Here is a 20497-nt window from a genome sequence, read left to right on the forward strand (position 1 = left end):
TTTCTCTCCTGAACCAGACCCAGACTGATAGTATTGTTTCTGTCATAGCTTACCTACATTAGGATCATGGTTAATGAAAATGTGTTAGAACATGCCTGAACACTCTGCAAATACACCACCACTTGTACATTTGCTTGTATGCACTGCTTTATCTGCAAGTAAAAGTTCTGGCCATTTTGGTCTTGCCTTCTTGACTTCCAACTCTGAAGTCAAATGGGGTAGTAGGAGATGTGACTTTTGCTCTCCTAGTTTCCATTTGTGTCCATATTCTGCTTCCTTGTAGAGTCTGGGGCAGAAGGACTCTGCTGAGACCTCTCCTACAGGTCTGTCCTACAGAGTAAGAATTCATTCTAGCAGCAATTCTTAAATTTGTTATTGAAACATTCACATTTAAATTTCTGCTCTGTCAGACAACCTAAAGTAGACATCTACAGCAATCCAGAAGACTTGCATCTTAACAGTGCCTCTTTACGATGACTGCAGGAGCAGCTCAGTGACTCAGCTGTCAGTGCCTGCACAACAAACAGGTAAATGAGACAAATCACATCATGGTCACTTTTTCTTAGTGATGATCTCCTGGGCAACACAGACTTTTTGGTAGGTAGGACCTGGGACTGCAGTTCATCACTTTGCAGTGGGAGCTCAGGCTCTGTACTGCCTTGTCTCCCACGAGCGTAGTGGCCCAGCTTCTTTGGAAAACATGGATGGTCTTGCTGTCTTCTCTCTCTCTCAGGCCTTCCCTCAGGCTTCTTGGGATGCCTCAGCACCTGGGGTGTAAAAGTATCCCCTGGGGTACCTGGAGGTTAAAAATATTACCTGGAATGGCACTTAGAGACATGGTTTAGCAGTGTTAGGTTAACAGTTGGTCTCAGTGACCCTTGAGGTCTTTTCCAACCTTAATGGTTCTAAGATGCTATATGGGACTAGGAAATATCTGAAAAGAAGGCCTTTTTCATGCCAGTGATACTATTGTATTGGATCAGTTTATAAAATACTCCAGGAATATTCCACAAATGTACTTTTTAAAAAAGAAACTAAGCCAGTTTGTTTAGTGTGTATTCTCTGAAGAATACTATCTGGACTATGGATGAACACAGACACCACTTCCTTTCAATTGATTTATGATACAGTTAATTAAAAAGAGTGAAATGTCTCTCTTAGAACTTCTCCAAATTCCCCACTGACTATATTGGAAATGTAGACACCTAATCTGGAGTCAGGAGAGCATGATCACAGAATCACAGAACTGTCAGGGTTGGAAGGGACCTCAAAGATCATCCAGTTCCAACCTCCCCTCCCCCAGCCATGAGGCCAGACACCTCACACTAAATCAGGTTGCTCAGAGCCCCATCCAGCCTGACCTTATAAACTTCCAGGGATGAGGCTTCTACCACCTCCCTGGGCAACCTGTTCCAGTGTCTCACCACCTCATGGGGAAGAACTTCTTTCTATCATCCAATCTGAATCTACCCACTTCTAGTTTTGCTCCATTCCCCCAGTCCTATCACTACCTGACTGGGGCTTCTACCACCTCCCTGGGTAACTTGATGCCCACCAGATGATCAGGGCATTTGGCTGGAATGACCTAATGCAGGTCACAGTGACTACATGTGAAGTAGAAAGCAGTGTCCTCCAGTATAGTGGCAATGTTAGTCTCATACCCTCTTGCAAATTGTCAGCATCTGATAAGGTTCCTATAGCTATACTCCTCTAGCCTTCAAAACAAGGTCTCTTCCTGAGAATGGGCCCTGGTGTGTGCTGTCTCCCAGAGTGTGCTTAGATTATATTTGGGAGAGTTCAAGGAAGCATTCTAATAATGCAAAGTGTGCATGGTTCACTTTGTTAACACAGATGCAATCTCTGTGTCTGAGTCCTGTTTCTAATACTGAGCAGCATCTCTGTGTCCACAATTTCTGTTAGAAGGCTCTTTGCAAGTCTGGTCCTAGATAAAGTTTGAGTTTTTCATTGTCACCTTGCAACTCTTATCCTTTGGGGCAAGGACATAATAGAAAATATGTGAGTAAACTCAGCTGCCTATTCTTTAGACTGTCCTTCATTGCTGTGTTACAAGCAAAGAAATGATACTAACCTGTTTTTCCCCTATCACTGTTCTCTGCAAGTTGTAGGCATAGACTCCCTCTTAACTAAGAGGAAAGAAGATGCAGGAAACTATTTCCTGCTGTGCTGCTGGACTTTATCCAAGCCTGATTTCTGTAAATGCTTGTCATCTGTATGGGCCTAGACACCGGCTGCTTGAAAAGACAGGGTTGTCTTAGCCTTTCAGGCAAAGAGGTATTCAGCAGAAATGTATGTAAATGCTGCATACAGTTTTAATGAATCAGGTCCTTAGAGGAAAAGCAGTTCCTTTCAACAACTGAAAACAGTCAGTCATTTTGGCTTCTAAACAATCTACTATCCCCAGTCGGTCCTGTCATCACAGCTCTTCTCTCCTCTCTCCAACCTCTACTTTCTACCTGTTGAAAAAGTTCATCTTAAAAGTTCTTCCATTTTGACGAAGGAAAGTGTCAGAACCAAGTGTGCAATTAAGTTCCCTTCTATCTTCACATGTCAAAAGTCTTTACTGAATGTTGGCAGATTGAAAGAAATGAAAAAAAAAGAATTTTCTTATACATGAAAATCTGTAAAAGGCAGTAACCTACTTATTTTTTTCAAGGGGCTTTCTAGGCAGATCTCAGAGCCTCCACTACCAATAAAGCATCACCTGAGGTAGTAATAGGGAGAGAGGATGACAGTTATTTGTTGAGTTGGACTATGACTTTGAATAAACAAGGAAAGATGATTATGCTGTCTTAGGGGCTGCAGGTTATTAAAGAAAGTCCTGGAAAGTCATGCAAGCAAGGCTTCTAATGATTTGTGATAGATGGTCAGCTGTTTCAGTATATGTCTAGGAAAAGGTAAAAGATTCTTTACTGGATCAGAACAAGAATCCATCCAGTTCATGATCTTATTCTTAGCAGTGGCCAAAACAAATTCTTTGTAGTAAGTGCAAGAGTAGGGGAAATATCTGCCCATGAGTTTGGTATATTAAAAATGTGGCAGACTAGCCAAGGCTCTAAAGATCACATACTAGGGAGGTGTTCAGCAGGCCCTGTTCATCCAGTCTCAGAGCTGCCTTTCAGAAAACTAATAAATTAAGCAGATAGTGTCATAAGCCAGATGTTGATTATCCTGTACTGGCCATAAGAAACCTGACAACAAAATTGTTATCCACTCTGTTCTATTTTTGTCCATGTCAGTGTATGTGTAGATGTCCCTCTGTCTCATGCAGAAGACCTCGTGTTGTGTCATTCTGCGATGTTTGGTGGTGAATAGTGCCACATCCAGCTGGCGGCCAGTCACCAGTGGCGTCCCCCAGGGATCAGTGCTGGGCCCCATCCTCTTTAACATCTTCATTGATGATCTGGATGAGGGGATTGAGTCAGTCATCAGCAAATTTGCAGATGACACCAAGTTAGGGGCAGATGTTAGTCAGTTAGAGGGTGGAAAGGCTCTGCAGAGGGACCTCGACTGACTAGACAGATGGGCGGAGTCCAATGGGATGTCATTCAACAAGTCCAAGTGCCGGGTGCTGCACTTTGGCCACGGCAACCCCATGCAGAGCTACAGGCTGGGGTCAGAGTGGCTGGAGAGCTGCCAAACGGAGAGGGGCCTGGGGGTACTGATCGACAGCCACCTAAACATGAGCCAGCAGTGTGCCCAGGTGGCCAAGAAGGACAATGGCATCCTGGCCTGTATTAGGAATAGTGTGGCCAGCAGGAGCAGGGAGGTCATTGTGCCCCTGTACTCTGCTTTGGTTAGGCCGCACCTTGAATACTGTGTCCAGTTCTGGGCCCCTCAGTTTAAGAAGGACATTGAGACACTTGAACGTGTTCAGAGAAGGGCAACAAGGCTGGTGAGAGGCCTTGAGCACAAGCCCTATGAGGAGAGGCTGAGGGAGCTGGGATTGTTTAGCCTGGAGAAGAGGAGGCTCAGGGGTGACCTCATTGCCCTCTACAACTACCTGAAAGGTGGTTGTAGCCAGGAAGGGGTTGGTCTCTTCTCCCAGGCAACCAGCACCAGAACAAGGGGACACAGTCTCAAGCTGCGCCAGGGGAAGTTTAGCCTCGAGGTGAGGAGAAAGTTCTTCACCGAGAGAGTCATTAGTCATTGGAACGGGCTGCCCGGGGAGGTGGTGGAGTCACCATCCCTGGAGGCGTTCAAGAGGAGATTGGATGTGGCACTTGGTGCCATGGTCTAGTCATGGGTCTGTGTTGATAGGTTGGACTCGATGATCCTCGAGGTCTCTTCCAACCTTGGCAATACTGTGATGCTGTTTCCCATAGGGCAGTGTTTCTCTTCTTCAAGTGAAATTATTGACACAGCCGTCAGAAGTTCGGTGGCCATCCTAGATGATCAGGTCCTATCCCCTACTGTAAAGCCATTTAGGGTCCTTCAGAGTCTCTCACACCTCTGCAAGGTTAATTAACCCATGATTTAAAGACTATCTTAACTCATATCCAGGCTTTTCTTGTCTTTTGGTTTGGGTTTTTTTTTTCTTCCCCATTTCTGTGGATGTTGCATAGACATGTCCTGAAGTAATTCTGAAGTCTCTAGGCTTAACAGGCCACTCTTTGGCCAGAACTAAGACAAGCATCTCACTCTGGAGTACCCGCACAATATTCTAGTCATTCAAATGCAGTGAGTAGAGAGAGAGAATCATAGGAGTCGGACTTCTCCCACTGTTTTCCCCTTTCTTATCCTTTAATCTCTTTATAAAAGCTCCCAGTTGTTTGCCCCTCTCTTATCCTTTAACCCCTTAACAAAAGTTTCACTCCCATCCTGTCCTTGCAGTCACTTGTGTCATAGGATCATAAAATTGTTAGGGTTGGAAGGGACCTCAAGGATCATCCAGTTCCAACCCCCCCCACCATGGGCAGGGACACCTCACACTACAGCAGGTTGCTCACAGCCACATCCAGCCTGGCCTTAAAAACCTCCAGGGATGAGTCTTCCACCACCTCCCTGGGCAACCTGTGCCAGTGTCTCACCACCCTCATGGGGAAGAACTTCTTCCTAACATCCAATCTGAATCTACCCACTTTTAGTTTTTCTCCATTCCCCCTAGTCCTATCACCACTTGACACCCTAAAAAGTCCCTCCCCAGCATTCTTGTAGGCCCCCTTCAGATACTGGAAGGCCACAATAAGGTCTCCTTGGAGTCTTCTCTTCTCCAGACTGACTAGAGTTATATACTGGCTACATAGCCAAATTATCTCTTCTTGCCATGATAATTGTCAGGTGAGTCTTCATTGTCTAGACCATCAAATTGTCAGAACAGGCCATAACACTATCTTCTTGCATTGACTACTACTGTCCTAGGCAGGTCCTCCCTCAGCAAATGTGGAAGATTCTTTCCAAGAGGTAGCTTGGAAGATCAAGCAGTTCAGCATAGTTAATAGAGTTAGTTCCATGATAGAAAAAGTTCCTGATTTCATTCACTGTATTACTATCAACATCCTCAGACCAGGTAGGGCTGAGCAGGACAGTAAAGAGCTCAGTGTTTCCATGGGTTAAAGAGGGTTACTGATATCTAAAGTAACCATCTTTTGTTAACATGCAATCCACAGATCTGTGTATGACAGCTGAACTACTTAGGGTGGGTGGATTGCCTCATTGCAAGCTATAGATGCTCTTAGCACTGGGAGCTCCTACTGAATTCTGGAAATGCTAAGGGCTTTGCAGTCATTAAGAGCTCTGTTTCATTACCCACACAAAGATATGCAGAACCAAAGACATTTGTAATAAGGGGCAGATCTAAGAGAGCAACAAAAAGAAAACAGAGTGTTTATGGAGCTAACCAAGGTGGATAACCCAGTTCATCTCAAATGGCAGTAGATACCCACATCTGGGCAACTGATGAAACTGGATGTCTGAATTCAGAATGGAACTTAACCTATATACTAGTAACTTTTGAAAAAAATATTGTTCCTTACCCTTGTTTTTCCTCAAGACCTCACATGTGGAAGATCTCTCCAGTCCAGTCAAAGGCACAATTCTATGGGCTTCTGGCTATGTCCCAAAGTTCATAGTGGCAGCACACAGAGGCAAGAGCACCCCAGTCCGTTCTTTCTCTAGGCAACGTTGGCCATGATTGTGTTTACCACTCTGGAATTTTGGTGGTGTTTGTGGCAGCAGCCTAACAATCCACTGCTTCTTACCATGTCATATCTCTAAAGCACATGAGTCAGGGAGGATGAGACAGTGCTGAAATTCTAAACCTAGAGCTTTGTGATGCCTAGTGAATAATTGAAACTCCTGACAAATTACTAGGGTACCTGTTACCAGGCACATGGAAGAATGGCTGGGAATTACCATTGCTAGCATTACAATGCCATGGACCTGTGTCTCCAGTAGCACCTGGACAGGACTGGTCTGTGAATCACTGTTCTCCTTCCAAGCAGGAGAGGGCAGTAGCAGCACACACACTGACCCAGCTGTCCTTGTTGCAACCAACCACTGCAGTAGGACATGGCCTACCTTTGTGTTATCAGCAGACCTCTCTGAACTATTTATAGCTGATTTTAACTCATGGAAGGGGAAAAAAAAAACACCTCATTTTTTATCTTAAAAGTGCAGGATAGCAACCTACAAGCCCAAAGTTTGTGTAGGTTATGAGTAATCATAGAACTGTGGAATCACAGAATGGTTTGGGTTGAAAGGGACGTTTTAGAGTCCAATCCCCAGAGACATCTCTAGCTACATCAGGTTTCTGAGAGCCCCATACAACCTGACCTTGACTATTTCCAGTGATGAGGCTTGGCTATGATTCCACATCTCAGTAGAAAATAAGGGTGAGAAAGAAGGTAGGGCATGGTGAGAAAGGGTAGTGAGACTCTGTGTCCCTTAGTGGGATCACCTTTGGAGGCAGAGTGTAACAGTTCCCCACTGATTATTACAACCCATGGTAATATGATCTCTCCTTAGAGCCAGAAAAAAACAAGGGGGAAGACTGATATAATTACATTTGAGAGGTGGCAAATCCTCCATCTGAAACAATTTTCAGTCTTAACTCTGGTTTAGCTTGTGCTGCCCGCCAGTACTATCAACTTTTACACAGTTGATACAGATTTTTAATGGGCTACACAGTGATGGGGAGACACAACTTGCAGAGAGAAGCTGCTTCTTGCTACCTGGATTATTCTCATGTCTGAAACCCCTTGGGCCCTTAAAAAAAATGTGGATATAGGTAAGAGTAAGATCATATTCCACTTACATGGTTTCTTTCAATCTGCAAAGAACTTAGGAGCATGATGTGTGAGATCTTTCATCACCTTCACAGCCAGCAAAGGCACTTTGAGCCACATGGTGCTCTGCATATTCCCCCAGGGAATGAACACAGGCTATAGTCACAGGGTTCACAAGCCTGAAATAGACTTTTAGAATCGTTTAGGCTGGAAAAGACCTTTAAGACCATTGAGTCCAACCATTACTGCAACATTACCAAGTTCACTACTAAACCATGTCCTTCAGCATCACATGTATGTGGTGTTTCAATCCCTGCAGGGATGGTGACCCCAGCACTTCCCTGGGCAGCCTGTTCCAGGGCTTTGACAAGCCCAGGTGTTTCAATATATGTTATCTCTGGGTCACCTTCAGGGCAAAAAGTTCTGGATAGAAGAGGGACACCAAGGCCAGGAATCCTGTTCCTCACAAATAGACAAAGAAAAAGGACACTGGGAAACAGAGACTAATCCTGCTTCTGGTCAGTCTTCTCCCCTGCTATGGGGTAATTCCTCTCTGTTAGGTATATTCTGGTCTGAATGATTCCCAGACATTAGGTTGGCAGTTTGAGAGTTCAGGTTTCTGGCCTCAGCTCTCCTCTGGCCTCACTATGTAACACTGCAGAAAGCACAGGAAGAGCGTTAGTGTCTTCAGGGCTTACCCCATGCAGGCATACCACATACTGAGTGTAGCTCTGTGTTGTTCCACGCAGACTATTTATTCCTGTTTTCTATGGCTCAGGAAGGCTAATTTTTCCCTCATTAAAGCTAATTAACCTAGATGAAGTGTTATCCTAACACGATGTTACTGCTCCAGGGAGGTGTGTGGCTTGTTTAGAGCAGTGAGGTGTCTCCGTGTGTCTTTAATGGCTTTAGCAAAGCTTCCCTGCTGGTGTACATTGTTCCAGTGCCTTTGACTTCAGGGGAACTCTTGCAGTTTCCATCCAGGGAGGATCTGTCCCTCTGCAAACCAGCTCTCCCTCAACAGACATGATAATTATCCCACAGTAACTAGTACTTTGGTAGAAGCTTAGCTCTCCTGCTCACACAAACAGGAGACAAAGTCAGTCCCTATCCTACAGAACTTACCATGCAATAATATCCCCTCCTCTTATTTAAACCAAACCACCTGACATGTATGTGCTCCTTAACCACAGGCACTGCCACTAAAACCTCATTGCAGTAAATAAAGCTCCTCTTACAGCATCTCTAAGGAGAATTGCTCTCACTTGCTGCCAGTGAGTGCTGTTGTGATAGCAGTCCCTGCAATCCCAGCTCCATACTCCCATTCCCCCCTTCCCCTAGCCCCCAGATCCAAAATGGAGACACGACAGACAGATTTCATTTTTAGTTCCCCCTCCCTTCTTACTTTGTTGCTAGGATCATCTTTTTCCTTGCTGTCTGCTCTTTCTGTTCCATGTGCTGTCTGGCAATGTGCTCTCCTACTGCCTTGGCAGGGAACTCTGTTTCACAGGTGTAGCCGAAATCTCTGGCCAAATGTAATGCTTCCCCTGTGGGCAAACAAAATGGCTCAGTTAGGTTTTAGGGTTGTTATTATGATGATGATGATTACAGAATTTCTTCCATTCTTAAAAAGCACAAAAAATACAACAACAACAACAAAAATCACTTTTGTAGACATTCATTCCCAATCTCAGTTACAGATTACAACCCTTTTGATCTGCTCATGGTTAGTCATCAGATGGTGCCAGCCAGAAGATAGAAAGGCTGTTCCTCTCATGTGAAAATACTAGCCAAGACACGGGTTTAGCTCCCTCCCTTGACACCAGTGAGTATAGGGCACCTGCTCAAGTTTTGTAAGTTCAGTTCATCACTGATATTTAAGGCGTGGAGATCAGTGGAAGGTAGGAATAAGCCCCTCTGAACAGCTGAGATTCAGCCTTTGGTGCTTCACTTCTGGAGCTCTAAATGATGAATAAAGAACCTTCTTATGCTGTGTGCATAACACACATTTTAGCATACTTGCTTAGGGATTAAGCCAGCAGGCAGAATAAAAGTAGCCCACATTGAAGTTGAGCAGACCCCAAAGCAGAGCACAAAAAAGATTCCAAAAGATTGCAATCAAATCTGACCAGACAAAACAGAAAGTGCTGACAATGAAGATCACAGTTGCTGTTTTATAGATGAGGAAATCAAGGCAAAGGGGTGTGACCGTTTGAGGCTGTCCCCTTAAGAAAGGGAATATTGTGTTTGGATGTTTGTAAACGAAAGACGGATCTAAACTAATGTCATTGGTAGATTGGGGGGGAAGCACCTTTTGAACTGGGAGTGCAGCAGAGAATCCTGGGCATTCCTGCACTTTTCCTCAGTCTTGCTTTTCTCCCTTTGCAGCTCGCAGTTTTCTAGGCTTTCGGCCAGGCTTGACCTTGCAGATAAGACACTGCCTAACATTCTAACACATAACCGCTTTTAATTAATTTTCTCTTTTTCTCTCTTTGTAACCCTCTCTGGGAAAAGGGGGAGAGAAGGGGGAGCAGAGGTGGGGAACCCCCCCTCAGCAGAGGAGGGAACCCTCATTTCTGTGTGACTTTGTTGTATATTTCTGTATATATTGTAAATACTGTAAATTCTGTACATAGACCTGCATTTTTCCCTAAACTGCTTTGTAAATATACAGCACCCACTCCTTTGCTAATCCGGCAGTGAGGTTTTTTTTTTTCCCTTTCACCTTTCTTTCCCTCTGCTCACAGTGGGGGGGGGGGGGGGAAGGGCCTGGCCTTTCCCTCAACCCTACGACAAGGGGGAACACAGGCTTTATGAGAAGTTTGTAACAGAGGCAGACACTGAGCACCTCTCTACCCCACTACTATAACTGAATTCCATGATGGGTGCCAAACACCTCTGGAAGAGCCTACCTTCCTACTCTAGCTTGGAGAACCTAGGGAATACATTTTAGGGTTTACTGAACACTCTGACCTGTGTGCTGGGTCTCTGACAACCTTGGGGTGGGATTTATCTGATCAAAACCACAGCTGCCTGGAGTGTGAATATCTGTGTTGAAGTTTGTCTTTCCTTGATGGAAAACAGGTGCTCCCAGATGACACTTGCTGTCATCTCCTCAGATACAAATAGGTCACCTACCAGAAATGTATGGTGAAGCACATCTGCATGAGTGACTGAAAGATGTGTTCCAGAATAGTTTAGGGGTTAGGGTGTTGTGGAGGGTTTATTCTATTTGATTAAGTTTCAGTTGTGTATTTGATTGCCATTATGGGAGGTAGGATTGGACCCTGGGTCTTTGGAGGTTAGGCTGGTCCTCCAGGTAACAGGAGGGATGTAGGACCTGTAACACTTCCCTTTGTGCAGTGGAATTCCCCTGACTCAAGGTATTGGCATCTGATACTTTCAAGTCAATGGAGATTAACTGAAGCATGTATCATCCCATACTAAAATAGAAGGCAAAAGTGGATCAGAGGAATTATAGAAAAGTCTGTATTAGAAGGGAAAACTCAGGAGATCACCTTCTGTTGAAATCATGGCCTTAGATTAGATTATTCACAGACATTTCAAGCCTAATTTAGAATACTTCCAACTGTGGAGATACCACAGCTTTTCTCACCAACCAAACCACATGTTTAAGGGGTTTCCACTTATCCTACAGCTTCTGGAAGAGTAAAATAATTTTCAGTGAAATGAAAATGGATTTCAGTGGTATGTTAACACTGAGTCAGAATGAACAAGCATATATCTGACAGTTTTGTGGTTAAATCATCTATCCCAGATTTATAGAAGAGAATCACAGGATTGCTTTGGTTAGAAAAGACCTCTAAGGTCATCAAGCCAAACCACTGACCTAGCACCATCATGGCCATTAAACCAAGTCCTTAAGTGTCACTTCCACATGTCTTCAACAGCTCCAGGGATGGTGACTCAACCTCCTTCCTGGGCAGCCTGTTCCAATGCCTGACCATTCTTTCAGTAAAGAATTTTTTTCCTAATCTCCATCCTAAACCTCCCCTGGCACAATTTCAGGCCATTTCTTTTCATTCGATCACCTGATACTAGGGAGAAGACACCAACCCCCACCTCACTGCAATCATCTTTCAGGTAGTTATAGAGAGCAATGAGGTCTCCCCTCTTCTTCTCAAGACCAAACAATCCCAGTTCCCTCAGCTGTTCCTCATGGATGAGATGCTCCTCATGGATGAGAAAAGGTGTAAACTTAAGCCATAGCTTCTACATTTCTGTATAGGTGTTTGAAAATTTCTGTTTCAGCTATGCTTTTACTCTTCCTTAAATAAAGCCTTACAAAGCAAATCAACTGTGGAAGAGCACCAGGTTTTGCTTTTCAACTGAATTCCTTTAAAGCACTTGAGAGGTTTGATTTTTATGCCATCATGGAAAGAAGATGAAAGCCAAACCCTTTGAAGCTGTCATGTAGTGGAACTGCCATGCTCCGGACAGTTCTGTCCTGATTCCAGTCAGACTCAAGAAACAATACAAGGACTGCAGACACCAAATAACTTAAAAAATTAGCCATTGGAAAAGCCTTGGATTCTCCAAAAGAGAAAAACCTTATGTGATGGAATGCAGGTGTTTATCTAACAAAGACAACAGCATAATGACTGAGATTTGCATGTTTTCACTTAATGTCCAAAAAACACCCCACCAAAATGCAAAGAGAATGCAAAAATAGTTCACCATTCAAACTTATCTTTATGAAGATGGTGCAGATCATGTGCTAGAACTGAGAAAATTATACCAAACTGGTTTGATGACCTGAGAAAATGGTATAAATTCTAAAACAGAATTACAGAATCAACCAGGTTGGAAAAACTCTCAGAGATCATCAAGTCCAACCTATTACCTAATACCTAACACCTCAGGACAACTAAACCATGGCTTCAAGTGCCACATCCAATCCTTTTTTGAACACCTCCAGGGATGGGGACTCCACCACCTCCCTGGGCAGCACATTCCAATGGCCAATTACTCTTTCTGGGAAGAACTTTCTCCTCACCTCAAGCCTAAACTTCCCCAGGCGCAGCTTGACACTATGTCCTCTTGTTCTGTTGCCTGGGAGAAGAGACCAACCCCCACCTGTCTACAGCCTCCCTTCAGGGAGTTGTAGAGAGCAATAAGGTCTCCCCTGAGACTCCTTTTCTCCAGGCTAAACAATCCCAGCTCCCTCAGCCTCTCCTCATAGGGCTTGTGCTGGAGAGCTCTCTCCAGCCTTGTTGCCCTTCTCTGGTGTTGCAGTTTGAGCTGGGTGCCCCCTGCAATGTTTACTTCCTGTGTCCAGAAATCCAGCCCAGAGGGGTGGACACAGGAAATTATGTAGTATTTCCTACCACAATTCTTTGCACCGCTGTAAGATCCAGTGCAGAGTCTAGCACTTCCTCTTTCCTTTCCTCTCTGCCGCCCGGTAACTGGGGGAGAGATCTCCCGGCCATGGGCCTGGCTAGGCCCAAGGCCACGGGGGGGATGGGCAGTCTCAGATCTGGCCAGCTGAGACTAGCCTAGTAGTGGGGGGGGGGGGGGAAGGAGGAGCCCTGGGGGGTTTGGGTGCACCCTCAGGTGGGGATGGAATCTTTCTGGGTCTGTTTTGGGGTTCTTCTTGTCACTGTGTTCCTAGCTTTCTGCACGCATTCACTGTTCTCTATTTAAACTTTCTATCACTTTTGCAATCTGTTAGAATAAACCTTTATTAGAATAAACCAAACCAGGTTGGAAGAGACCTTCAAGATCATCGTGTCCAACCCATCAACCAATCCAACCCACCCAAACAGCTAACCCATGGCACCAAGCACCCCATCAAGTCTCCTTCTGAACACCTTCAATGACGGCGACTCCACCACCTCCCCGGGCAACCCATTCCATAGCGCAATCACTCTTTCTGTATAGAACTTCTTCCTAACATCCAACCTGAACCTCCCCTGGCGCAGCCTGAAGCTGTGTCCTCTTGTTCTGGTACTGGGTGCCTGGGAGAAGAGACCATCATCTGCCTGTCTACAACCTCCCTTCAGGTAGTTGTAGAGAGTGATAAGGTCACCCCTGAGTCTCCTCTTCTCCAGGCTAAGCAGCCCCAGCTCCCTCAGCCTCTCCTCATAGGGCTTGTGTTCCAAACCCCTCACCAACTTTGTTGCTCTTCTCTGGACTCGTTCCAGCAAGTCAACATCCTTCCTAAACTGAGGGGCCCAGAACTGGACACAGTACTCGAGGTGTGGCCTAACCAGTGCAGTGTACAGGGGCAGAATGACCTCCCTGCTCCTGCTGGCCACACTGTTCTTGATGCAGGCCAGAATGCCATTGGCCCTCTTGGCTGCCTGGGCACACTGCAGGCTCATGTTCAGCCTACCATCAACCATCACCCCCAGGTCCCTCTCTGCCTGGCTGCTCTCTAGCCACTCTGACCCCAGCCTGTAGCACTGCATGGGGTTGTTGTGGCCAATGTGCAGAACCCGGCATTTGGATGTGTTAAATCTCATGCCGTTGGATTCTGCCCATCTGTCCAGCCTGTCGAGGTCCCTCTGCAGAGCCTCTCTACCCTCCAGCAGATCAACTCTTGCCCCCAGCTTGGTGTCGTCAGCAAATTTACTGATGATGGACTCAATGCCCTCATCCAGATCATCAATAAAGATGTTAAAGAGCACAGGGCCCAGCACTGACCCTTGGGGCACACCACTAGTGACTGGCTGCCAGCTGGATGTGGCACCATTCACCACCACTCTCTGGGCTCGGCCCTCCAGCCAGTTCCTAACCCATCGCAGTGTGCTCCCGTCCAAGCCATGGGCTGACAGCTTGGCCAGCAGTTTGCTATGGGGGACGGTGTCAAAGGCCTTGCTGAGGTCCAGGTAGACTACATCAACAGGCCTCCCCACATCCACCAGGCGGGTCACCTGATCATAGAAGGAGATCAGGTTGGTCAGGCAGGACCTGCCCTTCCTAAATCCATGCTGGCTAGGCCTGATCCCTTGGCCATCCTGTAAGTGTTGTGTTATTGAACTCAGGATGACCTGTTCCATGATCTTGCCTGGCACTGAGGTCAGGCTGACAGGCCTGTAATTCCCTGGCTCATCCAACCGGCCCTTCTTATGGATGGGCACCACGTTGGCCAGCTTCCAGTCCTCTGGGACCTCGCCAGTGAGCCAGGACTGCTGGAAAATTATGGAGAGTGGCTTGGCCAGCTCATCTGCCAGCTCTCTCAGCACCCTAGGATGAATCCCATCTGGTCCCATGGACTTGTGGGGATCCATGCTGCTAAGGAGAGCTCCAACCACCGCCTCATGGAACATAGGGAAGCTGTGCAGCTCCCTGGCTCCTTCTGCTAGCTCTGCAGGCCAGCTGTCAGGAAGACGTTCTGCCCTTCTAGTAAAAATTGAGGCAAAGAAGGTGTTAAGTATCTCTGCCTTTTCCTTATCCTTGGTTACAATGTTCCCCTCCGTATCCACCAAGGAGTGGAGGTTTTTCTTCCCCTTCCTCTTACTATTAATGTATTTATAGAAGGACTTTTTGTTGTCCTTCACAGTAGAGGCCAGTTTAAGCTCCAAGTGTGCTTTTGCCTCCCTAATTCTCTTCCTACAAGACCTAGCAACATCCTTAAACATTCTGTGGGTTGCCTCCCCTCGCTTCCAAAGGTGATACACCCTCTTTTTTTCCCTCAGTTCCATTAAAAGTTCATGAACCATCCAGGCTGGCCGTCTGCCCCGGCGGCTCATCTTCTGGCACATTGGCACAGCCTGTCCCTGAGCCTTCAACAATTCTTCATTGAAGTAGGTCCAGCTCTCCTGGACCCCTTTGTTTTTAAGGGCTTTATCCCAAGGAACCCTCTGAATTAGTTCCTTGAGTAACCCAAAGTCTGCCCTCCGGAAGTCCAGAGTGGAGGTCTTCTTGCCGCCCCTCTTGGCTTGACCAAAAACCGAGAATTCGATTATCTCATGGTCACTGGACCCCAAACACCCTCCAACCACCACATCGCCCACCAGTCCTTCCCTGTTGGTGAAGAGGAGGTCAAGCATAGCCTTGCCCCTGGTAGGCTCTCGCAGCATCTGGGATAAGAAGCTGTCCTCCATGCATTCTAAAAACCTTCTAGACTGTCTCCTCTCTGCCGTGTTGAGTTCCCAGCAGATGTCAGGCAGGTTGAAGTCGCCCATGAGAACAAGGTCCGGAGATCTTGAGACAGCCCTAAGCTGCCTATAGAATGCTTCGTCAACATCTTCCTCCTGGTTGGGTGGTCTATAACAGACTCCAACCAGGGTGTCTGCCCTGCTGGTCTTCCCTCTAATTCTTATCCACAAGCATTCAACCCGATCGTCCCTAGTCTCCATCTCAATGGCATCTAGTGCCTTCCTGATGTAAAGGGCCACCCCTCCACCCCTTCTTCCTCGCCTGTCTCTCCTGAAGAGCTTGTAACCGTCAATTGCAGCGCTCCAGTCGTGTGAGTCGTCCCACCACGTCTCTGTGATGGCAACTATATCATAATTTTCCTGCTGCATCAAGGCTTCCAGCTCCTCCTGTTTGTTACCCATGCTTCGTGCATTAGTGTACATGCACTTCAGCTGGGCTGCTGGTTTCACCTCCGACTCTAGCTTGTCGCCCCCAGACTCTTGTCTGAGAGGACTCTTTTCAGCCCCTAATCTCCATCTCAATGGCATCTAGTGCCTTTCTGATGTAAAGGGCCACCCCTTTTGGTGACCCTGTTTGAGTCATTATTTCTGCACATGGTGGGGAGAGGGTCTGCCCCAACCCATTACATCTGGACACATTCAAGTATCTCAATGTCCTTCTTAAACTGAGGAGCCCAGAACTCAAAAGCCTGTACCTTTTACCTGGAGCCAGTATTGTGATTGATTGCTAATGGTATGTGAAAATATAAAATTATGAGCAAAAAAGAGAGATTAATAAAAATTACTTATCTGGTTGTGGATATGGATTGCTAAAAATGTAGATTTGGATGTACCTATTGGGAAATAATTAATTGGAAAATGTTTTAAATAGATTTAAAAATATATTCCTCCTGGAAATGGAAAGCTGATATATACTATAAATGCATACTAGAACTATGCCTTCATATGAGCACACACTTCCATTTGATAAAAGGAGTAGGCATTCTGAATTAAAATGCCGAATTCTAAATGAAAATACAAATCTGGACATGAAAACCCTCTGCAGAAGATTTCTCTTCTCTCACTGTTGACAAACAATGCAATTTTGAAACTAGACCAAATAATAAGCTGAGATCCCAGGCTGGATGTGCCTCTGAGCAACCTGATCTAGTGTGAGGTGTCCCTGCCCATGGCAGGGGGGTTGGAACTAAATGATCCTTGAGGTCCCTTCCAACCCTAATAATTCTATGATTCTGTGATTCTGTGATTTAGAAATTAATTGTGATACACTTCTGTGCACATTGCTGCTTCTTAATCTCAATGAATAGAGGTCCCTTCTAGTACCATAGAGTAGGAGATAAGTCTGCTTGGGTGGTGGTGGGGGGAAGTAGTTCATACAAAATGTTTTCTTTTCCTATATGAGAATTTGGACAAACATTTATTCTAAGGGAGAATGTGGAAATGTTGGAAATATGGATGAACTGAACTCTTTTACCTTAGATTTACCTTCTTCTGCCTAGTTGTTGTTTATGTCAAGGAGCAGTTCTGCTAAAGGCAGAAGCCCCTAAATTAGTGATCATTAGTGACAGAACAAGAGGGAATGGCCTCAATCTGCCACTAGGTAGGTTTAGACTGGACATTAGGAAACATTTATTCATGGCAAGAGTGGTCAGGCATTGGAATGTGCTGCCCAGGGAGGTGGTGGAGTCACCAACCCTGGATGTGTTTAAAGGTTGTTTGGATGTGGTGCTTGGGGTTATGGTTTAGAGGTGAACCTTGTAGAATAGGGTCAGTGGATGGACTTGATGATCCTGAGGATGTTTTCCAGCCTGAATGATTCTATGATTCAAAATCCCTGGCTTTTATAGACAGTTGCCTTGTGGCAATCTAAAATCAAATTTCCCTGTGTGCAATATCCTGAGCTGCTTCCTCCTGCTGAGACAAAGAATGGGTGTTGAGAGTCATTTACTCTTGCTCCTTAAATCCAGCACATGGCTTTGCTGTGCTGCCTCTCCTATATAATTTCACAACTGACCAGAGAGGTTTGCATGATGAGAAAGGACAGTTGCTGCAGCTGAATTGTCAGAGCCAGCTTAGAAAAACCTCAGTGGAGATACCAGCCATGTACCTTGACAGACTTCTGTGGGCAGGTGCAAGGAGCAGTATGCATGTCCCCTGGGTCTAGAAAGAGTGAGAGATGCTCCTATGTGGATGTGGTGAAGAGGTTATCTTCACCACAGTGGAGTGAAGGCAGAAGCTTTGTCCCAGGAGAGGGACACATGGCATCTGAACCTCCTACTCTCTCCTCACCTTTGCCTCCTCCGGATGCTCTACCCAGCAGAAACGCTACCAAGAGGGAGGAGGGACAGGAGGGAGGTGGAAGGAAAGTTCTTTCTATTTGTAGGGTGAGAAAGGAGGAGGAAAGAGTGGAAGGATATTTAAACAAAGGCTAGTGGGAGAGAAGTGTGACAGTTGATAGCAGTGTGAAAAAAGTAACTGCTGACCTATTTTTCTCAAGAGTTTTGGTCCCCAAACCACAACAGATGAATGCTGTCAATTCTGCATCTGGGAAACTTAGAGTTTAAGTAGGGTTGACCAAAAATAACAAACAAATTCCAGATTTTTTTGTAAGTGCTTCTTCTGTCCTTTTTTTTCCAAAACACCTGATGGTTTAAAAACCATTCATGCATTGCTTTTACCTGCATCTGCGATCACATTTATGTTATGTCTCTAAGTGACCTGTCCAAACAGAAGACAGACATCTCCCTGCCTTCTTACATCCTTTTCTTTCTGTTCCCACTGGGGAGGCTTTTGACTCCTTTGAGCCAGCAGTGAGGCTTAGCCTTGGCAATACTAGTATTTTATGGAGGAGCCTTTATTGTATTACCTAAGATGTAGGCATTTTCCTTTTAGAGCTGGTAAGAAAAATGACCTTTCCCTTCATCTGATCTAGGCACTAGAGGGCATCCCTCACTTACAGGCTGCACGAAGACACTGTCCCATACTTGCCTGAAGAGTCTTGTAGTGCTGAATTAATTCTCCCAGTTTGTCTTTCCACCCACTACACTGATTTATGTGGATGACAACACAAAGAACAGAACTGATCTGTCAAACAGTCCCTACTTTGGGGCCCAAGTGTCCCTACCAAAGACACTAAAGATGTGCCTCAGCCAAAATAAGAACAGCAGTAAACACCCAGCAGCCATGTTGAGACCTAAAAGTAAGGATACAGAAAACAAGGGGCCACAGAATAATTTTCATTATGTCTGGACCTTCACATGATCACCAGAGCCTAGAAATTCACTGCAGTTCCTCTGTTGATCTTAGCAATAACCCCCAAACCTAAATTACTTTAGTCTAGTTTAGAGGAAGAAGAATCCCACTCTTGCCAGAGACTTTTGGGACACATTTAGTCAATACACCTGTCATGACAAAAGTAATTTTAGGATAGGATAGGATAGGATAGGATAGGATAGGATAGGATAGGATAGGATAGGATAGGATAGGATAGGATAGGATAGGATAGAATTAACCAGGTTGGAAAAGACCTTTGAGATAATCGAGTCTAACCTATCACCCAACACCACCTAATCAACTAAACCATGGCACCGAGCTCCCCGTCCAGTCTCTTCCTAAACACCTCCAGTGATGGTGACTCCACCACCTCCCTGGGCAGCCCATTCCAATGGCAAATCACTCTTTCTATGAAGAACTTCTTCCTAATTATTTTTGCCTTTTCTTACATCAAACAGATATTCAAGAGGCTGAACTAATTCCTACCTTACAGAGATGTTACAAGCTTTGATACACTGAAGTCTGTGAAGATCTTTAGTAATGACAAACTTAGAAACATCTAAAATAATCAAGAGTGACATAACCCTAAGTCTTTATGAGAAGTCCACACAGTGCACCTGATAGTTAAGGATTTAATAAGACTAATGAATCATGATGTCAATTTGTCTATTGACATCACATAGGAAAAAAAATATGCTGTTTTCTCCATGTTTTCTTCTCCTGCAAAATCTAGAATAAAGCTGTATCTTTCAATTTCCACTTCCTCCAGCAGCAGAAGACACTGAAGGATGTTTTTCCTTGCATAAACCATGCTACAAGTTAGTACCCTTTGAAAGTCATATCTGCATGTACAAAGGGAGGACAACTTATGCCACAAAGAATTCAATAAGCACTGCCAAGTTTGACCAAGGAAGCACCACTAAATTTAACCAAACTTTTATTGCACAGGTAAAAAAGAGCTTAGTGGTTTTCTTCTATTGGAATGTTAACACACATGATGAAATTTTCCCCCAAAATCCTGGTAGGTAAAGTTTGTGATTAGCACATCCAGATAAACAAGTCTCTGTCAAAGTGAGCTCACTATCCTCAGTGTACATCTTCAGGACTCACAGTAAGACAATTTGAGAACAAAAGCAATAGCATAGGCTTTGGGTAAAGGGCAGGGAGGAAAACACATCTCCATCTCTAGGGAAAAGAGGAACCTAATTCTGACTTATAGTAAAAGCACTTGGCCATCAGTCCCAGGCCAGCAGCTGAAAAAGGGCTTCCTCTCACTGTCTTCTGAGGAATGAGTAGCTGGCTATATGGCTCTGTTTAGTCTTCCCTGATAAGACCCAAGATGCATGAGGGAGAAAATTCTCATTTCTAAGTCTTTGACTCTGTTATGGCTTTCTCTTTATTACAAACAAGTGTGTTATGGACACTTGTATTTCAGAGCAGACCCATTATAGTTCTGTGTACTCAGTAGCCCTTGAGAACCTTAGTCTTTCCTTTTAGGTGCTGAAAAACATCTTCTGTTGTGTATTATGCACTATTTATCCATCCTTTGAGATATGAAAAACTGGGCTAGATAAGGTCCTGATCAACCTCTTCTAATTGACCTTGCTTTGAGCAGGATGGTTGGACTAGAAGATCACCAGAGGTCCATTCCAGGCTCAACCTTTGTATAATTCTGTGCTTCTGTGGTAATACGTGCTGAGACCTCAGCCTACTTGCCGAGATCTATGTGGGCCTGTCAGGTTATGATCCTAGAAATTGTTGACCTTTAGGATGAGCTGAGTGCTCTCAACATCAAGAAATAGGGATCTGAAATTCCCGGAGCTGCTATTCACAGCCAGACAGCAAACTGAGTACTTA

The 20497-nt window shown here is 45.1% G+C and overlaps 1 protein-coding gene across 2 annotated transcripts in view; it reads right to left on the reverse strand.

Annotated features, from left to right (window-relative positions):
- TFAP2D (transcription factor AP-2 delta) overlaps positions 1 to 20497 on the reverse strand; it is a 77511-nt gene that overhangs the window by 21291 nt on the left and 35723 nt on the right. For both annotated transcript variants that reach the window (XM_068142893.1, XM_068142892.1), the window contains one exon: positions 8650 to 8791. In XM_068142893.1, coding sequence (XP_067998994.1) covers positions 8650 to 8791 — 142 coding nt within the window. The remainder of the gene's footprint in view (positions 1 to 8649; positions 8792 to 20497) is intronic.

This window comes from Melanerpes formicivorus, unplaced genomic scaffold (assembly GCF_026170545.1).
Source record: "Melanerpes formicivorus ecotype bairdi unplaced genomic scaffold, bMelFor1.0.p_v2 SCAF_9, whole genome shotgun sequence".
NCBI lineage: Eukaryota > Metazoa > Chordata > Aves > Piciformes > Picidae > Melanerpes > Melanerpes formicivorus.